This window comes from Ananas comosus, linkage group 13 (genome assembly GCF_001540865.1).
Source record: "Ananas comosus cultivar F153 linkage group 13, ASM154086v1, whole genome shotgun sequence".
Lineage (NCBI taxonomy): Eukaryota > Viridiplantae > Streptophyta > Magnoliopsida > Poales > Bromeliaceae > Ananas > Ananas comosus.
Genome location: NC_033633.1, coordinates 1435038 through 1442406, shown reverse-complemented (window position 1 = coordinate 1442406; position 7369 = coordinate 1435038). Strand labels below are relative to the sequence as shown.

The following is a 7369-nucleotide window of genomic DNA, read 5'->3' as shown; positions in this document are numbered from 1 at the left end:
AATTCATTCCTCTAATGAATGAAGCGGGTAGCATGCTACCTTTTTCTCAAAAAAAAAAAAAAAAACATTGTTATCTTCAGGAAATTTTTTTTTAAAAAAAGAAAATATCGTAACATTCAAATATACAATATTTTTTCTTAGATAATAGGTTTTTAAAAATATACTCTTATATTTATATATACATAATCATGTTAATGAAATAAATATAGCCACAAACTAATGATCAAAAATTAGATACAGTATATGAGATATGAGTATGCATCAGGTGCATGCAATAATTTCGCATTAATTGGTTGCTCTTTTTTTCCCCTCATTTATCAAATTTCTTTTTGGGAAAAAAAATAATTTTTAACTGAATTATTACTGTACAGTTCAATGTTCAATCATAGTACAACTCACCAAATCAAAAATAAATCCTTTTGTTGCCATCTTTTCAACCCACTCACACTCACCCAAAATTTAACCTAGAAAGAGAATAAAAAAAAAAAAACTGCTAAAAGAAATCAATGGTCTTTTTGCAGAAATTGTCCACTTTCTTCCTGACTTTGCCATTTCATCCCTTTTTCTTTTGTAAATGTATGGTTTGAAATTTAAAATCATAAAAGAAGTGGCTCTTTCTGCAAAAATTCCCAATGACCAATTCAAAAAGAGCAGTGTTACCCGTAAGCCCTAGGTGTAAGATACCCAACTTTTTTTTTTCTTTTTTCTTTTTTCTTTTCCTCTACGCATAAGATTTACGCCTACATAGAGGTGTACAGATAGCATTTTTCTTTTTTAAGAAAATAAGGAAAATCGGAGGAGCCGCTATCGCAGGGGCTTAGACATGATCTTCGAGTAGAGAATGAGATTCCAGGTGTCCGGCAGGCCCGGGAGGCACCAGTGGATGCAGTCGGCGTAAGTCAAGGGGTCAGCATGCTGCTCTGCGGTCAGCACTTTGCCCTGCCGGACAGTGTAGACCGACGTGTGCGCGTCCTTGCGGTACATCGACATGGTGGTGATGTCGACGAAGGCGGCGGGGATTCGCGGCGCCAGCGACCGCGTCGCGTTCTCCGCCAGGTCGAACATCTGCCGGTCGAGCCCAATGTACAGTGGTGTTTGATAGTCTAGCACCGGAAGGGTCTCATTCGCACATTTGATCCCATTTGGGTTCCCCCAATCTTTAGGACTGATTTTTTTTTTTTTTTTTTTTAAAGAAAAAACATAGAAAAGAATTAATCAGTCAACAATTAATGCATATATATATATAATTTTTACAACAAATGCAAAAGCCAAGATAACACAAACAACAAATTATAGAAAAAATTATCCACATATCAACAGCGTCTAATAGCCCATGTTCGAATGCATGAATATTTTTTTTCAAAAATATTTTAGATTTACTCAAAAAGTTACAATTTTGATTAAACGTCTAAAATAGAATAGCATATTTGACTTTTAAGTCAATTTTTTAAAATAAAATAAATTAAGTGAGATATGCCATCCTATTAGATTATGAATAATTAGATTTTTTTTTAAAAAGCAAAAATAAATTTTTTATATCTAGTCACATAAAAAATATTATATTAAATAAGTTATTCGATAATAATTTATTTCAATATTCCAACAGGGCAAGAGAGTTTCCATACATGTTACACAAGTGTAACATTAAATTTCAGCACTCCAAATTGCATGAACTAAGATGCATCATCAACTAATGAAATATTAGCACATATTTTAATAAATTCAAGCTATTATTATTATAATATTAAATAAATAATTAAACTGCCTTTTGTTTATTCACTTAATCAGGAGGTGTTTGGTTTTTTCGAAAATGCATTAAATTTTTTTTAAAAAAAAAATTAATGAAANATAAATCACTATATTTGCATAATCTGAAAAAAAAAAATAAAAAACTTTAGAATGTGACACATTTTTCTTTTTTAGATAAAAGAATAAAGACCTCTTTGCATATAAAGATATTTTCAAATTGAAAAGCAAAAGTAAATCACACATTTTTATTCTTTTTGTTACTTAATCACTTTATTTACAAAATCTATTTAAAAAAACTTCCTTTTTTCAAAACATTTCACGTGACTCTACCAAACACCGGAGATTCACTTAAACATAACACGTGCTATGCATGTGGCCTATACCCTAAACTCAAAATATATTATTTTATTAAATTTATTAATATTTACATGGAATTTACTAATTTTGATTAATTTTTTCAAATAAAATTTATATTTTTTTCGACTACTATAATTATCATTCAATTTTCTCTTAATAGCGAATTATTATAATTGCTATTCAATTAAAACACTGCACAGTACCATATAAGTAAAATAAGATAAATATTATGAGTATAATATTACTCTTTTTACAGAGCAATAAAAAAATGTTTTCTATATAACCATGTCACATGGGGGGGTCAAAATAATCTTTAAATTTCGTGCATTTCTTTGACTAGATCATAGAAGTAAGTGTTTGCAGGTTTTTGTTGGATATTAAATTTTGTAACGTAGTGCTTCGTCTTTCATATTTTCGTAGCTGTGACATTGATGGTGCACAGTTATTAAAGCTGACACAGTCCTTAATTGCATAGGATAGAGATGCCACGTCAAACTGTTCTTAGATCCTCCCAATGAAGGTCATTTCGAAACAGGTCCCATAATTTTATTTTTTCTAAAAAATCGGCATTTTCTCAAACTTTTTTTTTTTTTTGTTTTTGTTTTAAGTTGTTTTAGTTGGTTATGTTTAAACTTCTATTACGGGTTAAAAATACAATTAAATTTTGTAAAAATTTAGAGCCATTGTATTATTGGTTCCTTAATTTTATGTGATTTTCTTTTTTTTTTATTTTTGCCGACATGATAAATATTATATGATTCTGACTAATAATTTTTAATAAATTTTTTTAACAAAATTTAACAGCTGGATAGTTAAAATAGGGGAACGAATGGTGCATTCGACCGTAAGATTTTTAAAATTTTAACTAAAATAATTTAATAAAAATTTAAAAATATATAAAATTAGGAGAGCCATTTTAAAATGCTTATAATTGAAGGGATCTCTGTGCAATTTTACTGAATCAGGGACGAAACTTCCCGTCACCTCCCCCTTCGTTGGTTTTAGCGATGTCTCGCCGTATTTTCATGAGGCCCATGTGCTACGCACTTGTCCTTTTTTAAAATTTTCAAATATTTTAATTATGTACATATATAATATAACAAAACAATTAATTTGTTAATTAGTTAGGTATATATCTTACCTCCCTTAAATTTAAAAAATTTGCAAAATTTATTTAAAACTTCAGTAAAAAGATAAAAAAATATGAGACGGTGGTTTAATCCAACTTATACTAGATGGCTAAAATATATATCTTAAACTAATATTTTATATATTATTGAGAATATATTGAGGCAATAAATTAATAAGCTTATAATAATACGCATACATATTTAAAGGTTTTTAAGCGTGTCGGCCACAGTACTCCACGGGAAAGGTAAAGGTTGATGGATTTATTTTTGTTTTTATTTTTTGGGGTGTTGTAACCGTGATATGTCACGGTTGGAGAGACACTCACGTGGGGCCCACACGTGGGGGAAAATTATTTATTCCCCTCTCATTTTCTATCACTGTAGTTGAAACTTAGCTACCACTCATACCAAACCTAATCAAGTCAAATATATGCTCCAATTTTTCCACATCCAAAATAAATAAAAATTTTTATATTTTTCTAACTTTTTATTTAAAAAATTAATGCTTCTGCGAACAAGCTCTAACTCACCTGAGATGAAGAGGGGAAATGCTCATGAAGAACACTAACGTCCGCGTCGGATCCACGTTTTCAGTCACCCAATTCGACCATGTCCGCAGAACTCTCGCATACGCCTCCGCCCTCACGACCTCATCGTGCTCCGACCAATCAGTGGCCGTCGGCCTCCTGTATAAATAAACAAAATTATAAATCCAATTCAGTTCACAAATAAAATATTTTTTTATTTTTTCTATCACGCTACTAATTAATAGTGTAATGCAATATTTCGTACTCCACTCTTTTTCTTAAAAGAATTCAGAGAATAAAAGTGAGTGTACATTGCGCACCTCACTTTCATATGGAGAGTGTTCATCCACCAAATGTAGGTGTTGAACACGAGATACTCGGCCCCCTTCCAGTGCGCGGCGTGGCCGGCGATCGACTCGGGCTTGATGATCCGGTGCTGGATCGAATGAATATTCGGATCGTCCGAGTTCGACTCGACCAGGAACGGCGCCCAGTAGAACTCCACCGTCGCATTGTACTCCTGGGCCGAGAGATCAAATTCAACGACTCTATGGTTTCATTTCTAAATAGTTTTTCTTTTTTTTGAAGAACACATACCTCGGCGCGAAAGATGATTGATGAGCCATTCCGAGTAACCCCTCTTTCCTCGGGAGATAACTCGGATTGTAGTAGACACACCATGCTCTCCCATTGATTCCTATTTAGCGAATCCCCCACAAACATTAATCTCTTCCCCCTTAGCCTCTCCAACAACAATCTCGCATTAAACCTTTTAATTAATCACGAAAAAATTAGTACATCAAAAAATGATCACGAAAATAAAAAAAAATTGTAATCTAGTGCTTGTGTACTTTGGTAAGGAGCAATCATTGGGCTGCCACCGCCACTTCTGGTGCATGTCGTCGCGGCGGCCGTTTTTCATGCAGGTCACCTGCGCGGAAGAAAACTACTACTGCTTATTCTAAAAATTTAAGCTGTTAGAGGATGATATATATATATATAGAGCAGGACTGCTGTGCTCTCAGGAGCACGGAGGCCTCCGTGCTCCTGAGCCGTTTTCGATGATGGAATTTTCAAATCGACGATCGGCTCCGTTAGACTTGATCTAGCGTATTTGAAGATTTTAGAAAATAATTTTTGCGATTTTTCGATATCATTTACTTAGCAATCGAAAAGATTCAAAATCAATAATTTTTAACGGCTGAAAATAAAAATCCTATAAAAAGTGGTGATATAGTACTAAAATTTTCGATCAGAAATATTAATCTTGTNTGTGTACGGTGAAAGATCGAAAAGAACTGGAGAAACATGTTCCTATGCCTTTGGAAATTGTCGTCCAGTATGATAAAGCAGCTACTCTCTGGTCGCTGCATGAGCAAATTAAACAAATGGAAGTGGCTGTTGAAGAAGCTGCGCGCTCTAGCTCGCGAAGAAGCAAGTGGCAGTTCATGGGAGCTCGAGACGCGGGGTCAAAGGAGGAACTGCGCCTCGTCTATGGTGTTTCCGAAAGAACTGAAAGTGACGGTGCTGCTAATTTAATTCAGAAATTGCGAGCTATAAATTATGCCCTAGGCGAACTAGGACAATGGTGTGCTTATAAGGTATATTTCATTACATCAAATTGCCTGTAGCTAATGTTTTGCAAGCACATCATATTTAAATAGCTCTTGCAAACTGGTTTCAGGTTGCGCAATCATTTTTGACAGCTTTGCAAAATGATGAAAGGGCTAATTACCAGGTTGATGTCAAGTTTCAAGAGCAATATCTAATGAAAGTTGTAGGATTATTGCAATGCCAGCTGTCTGAGGGAGCTGTCACGAAAAATGATTCAGACAATGCAAATATGCGCAATGGTGACTGCCAGTGCACGGAAGAACTAGAGGAGGGGGAGTTGCCGGACAGTCATGGTCGGTGCTTGAGTTTGGCTTGTTACTAGCTTTTCTCAATCTTCTAAATTTTTCACTTTCGTTTTATAGATCTTTTTTGTGGGTTTTTTTTTTTTTTTTTTTTTTTTTTTTTTTTTTCGCCGAAGCGGAGAGGTAGATATTGGTAATAGAGAAGGGATAAAGGGACCGGTTTAAAAGTAAGTGATTATATTATAGGAGGGGGAGGGGTGGTGGGTCTCTATGGTTGGGTTGTGATGGGGAGAGGTGAGGGTTTCTCTTTTGATGGGCGTTGAACGAAAGAAAAAAAAAAAGTGATGTTGATTGCATTTCTTTTTTCTTTTTCTTTTTCTTTTTTTTTTTTCGCGTGCAAGAATTTGTTTTGTGGACGAATCTAGTTTGTGGGTTGATCCAATCACAAGGGGCAGATTGGTAATTTTACCATTGGTTGGACCCTGTGCGCCATGTCAGCTCGTGCACCGTACTTTAGTGTATGTGTATCTTATGCTTCAATCTATGTAATATATAGAATTAATTTATCTGATTTTTTTTTTGAGAGAAAGTTAGAATGCTATCCGTTTCGTTTATTTCATTTAGAAATAAACTTAGCTGGAAATGTAAATCAATTAGGATTTGCACTTGGGCCTCGGGTACTAACCATCAAGTTCTTTTGCCACTTGCGTTAGGAATGGTCGATGAATTTATCTGATTGAAAGTGTCTTTGTGAGTTTGATTGTTTAATTACATAGGACGTAAAAAAAATAAAAAGAAAGTATTTTTTTTAAATTTTGGTTATAAGATATGAAAATTAGATTTTAAATGAATATTAAAAAAAATTGTCGTGAGTGAGCAAAGTGTGTTGTCCAGTCCATCCTCGATGATTTCGTCAAATGAGAGCTGAAGTAGTTGAGAGCTGAAGTGTGGTGTATGATTGGACGTGGTACACAGGGTGCAGCCAATATTTTCTCAGTCCGGTGAGATGATTAATTAGGGTAGTAATAATAATAATACCTTGGAAATGGATGAATTAGACTTAATTTTTTCATTAATTTATCCTAAAAATTAGATTTGGACAAAGTCAGTGTCATTGCCCCTGATCCTTAAGTTGGGTTAGGCATGTAGCTTATCTAAGTGACGTATAGCTGGAGATATCCTCACAACTTTTTCCACAATGACAAAATTATTTTTCCCACTCTAAAAGCAATTGAGGAGGCGCAAGAGTCTATATTCGATTTTTTTTTTTTTTTCCAAATATGATATAAAAATATTTGTTTTCATCTCTTTACTTCTACGGATGTTAGGTGGAGTAGTTGGTACTTCAAACTACGGGGACATTTTTATATGCCTTGAGAAATTCCTTTTCAGTTAATTAAGAGTTAAGGCTCAAATTAAACCAACATATTTATCTACCAATTAAGTATAATTTGAAGGATTTAATCTGGTAGCGATACTAACAAAATAATTATAAACTACACAAATTTGATTGTATTGAATATATTTATTCAGTCAGTAATAAATATTTATATGAGATAATCAACACCTCGATTAATCGCAACTCGCTGAACTCAAAGTTCCAACCACCGTGATGTTACATTCTTAGAAGGAATTTAAGCTAAGCCAATCACCTTGCCAAAGAGTTCATTTTGGTTAAGCATAGGCAGGTGCTCTGTGATCATCACACAAAGTACATCTTTTGCCTAACAAAAATATGTAGGTACTGTAT

At 33.8% G+C, this 7369-nt stretch overlaps 2 protein-coding genes across 2 annotated transcripts; one reads left to right on the top strand and one right to left on the bottom strand.

The window, feature by feature from the left end:
- Nucleotides 294-4768, bottom strand: LOC109719552 (protein ESKIMO 1-like). The gene is made up of 5 exons (XM_020246305.1): nucleotides 4615-4768; nucleotides 4361-4532; nucleotides 4084-4283; nucleotides 3767-3922; nucleotides 294-1165 (listed from the first exon to the last, which is right to left on the bottom strand). The coding sequence occupies exons 1-5, from the start codon at nucleotides 4683-4685 to the stop codon at nucleotides 805-807; spliced, it is 960 nt and encodes a 319-aa protein (XP_020101894.1). The 5' UTR covers nucleotides 4686-4768; the 3' UTR covers nucleotides 294-804.
- On the top strand, nucleotides 5044-5714 carry LOC109719545 (endoribonuclease Dicer homolog 1-like). Its single transcript, XM_020246293.1, has 2 exons — nucleotides 5044-5364; nucleotides 5448-5714. The coding sequence occupies exons 1-2, from the start codon at nucleotides 5080-5082 to the stop codon at nucleotides 5697-5699; spliced, it is 537 nt and encodes a 178-aa protein (XP_020101882.1). The 5' UTR covers nucleotides 5044-5079; the 3' UTR covers nucleotides 5700-5714.

Excerpts from the sequence above, each read along its gene's own strand:
- LOC109719552 (XM_020246305.1), bottom strand. The coding sequence starts at position 4,685 with ATGAAAAACGGCCGCCGCGACGACATGCACCAGAAGTGGCGGTGGCAG. Across the intron at positions 4,533-4,614 it reads AATGATTGCTCCTTACCAAA|GTTTAATGCGAGATTGTTGT; the intron begins GTACACAAGCAC and ends ATTAATTAAAAG. Across the intron at positions 4,284-4,360 it reads CAATCATCTTTCGCGCCGAG|GAGTACAATGCGACGGTGGA; the intron begins GTATGTGTTCTT and ends CTCTCGGCCCAG.
- LOC109719545 (XM_020246293.1), top strand. The coding sequence starts at position 5,080 with ATGCCTTTGGAAATTGTCGTCCAGTATGATAAAGCAGCTACTCTCTGG. Across the intron at positions 5,365-5,447 it reads GACAATGGTGTGCTTATAAG|GTTGCGCAATCATTTTTGAC; the intron begins GTATATTTCATT and ends AACTGGTTTCAG.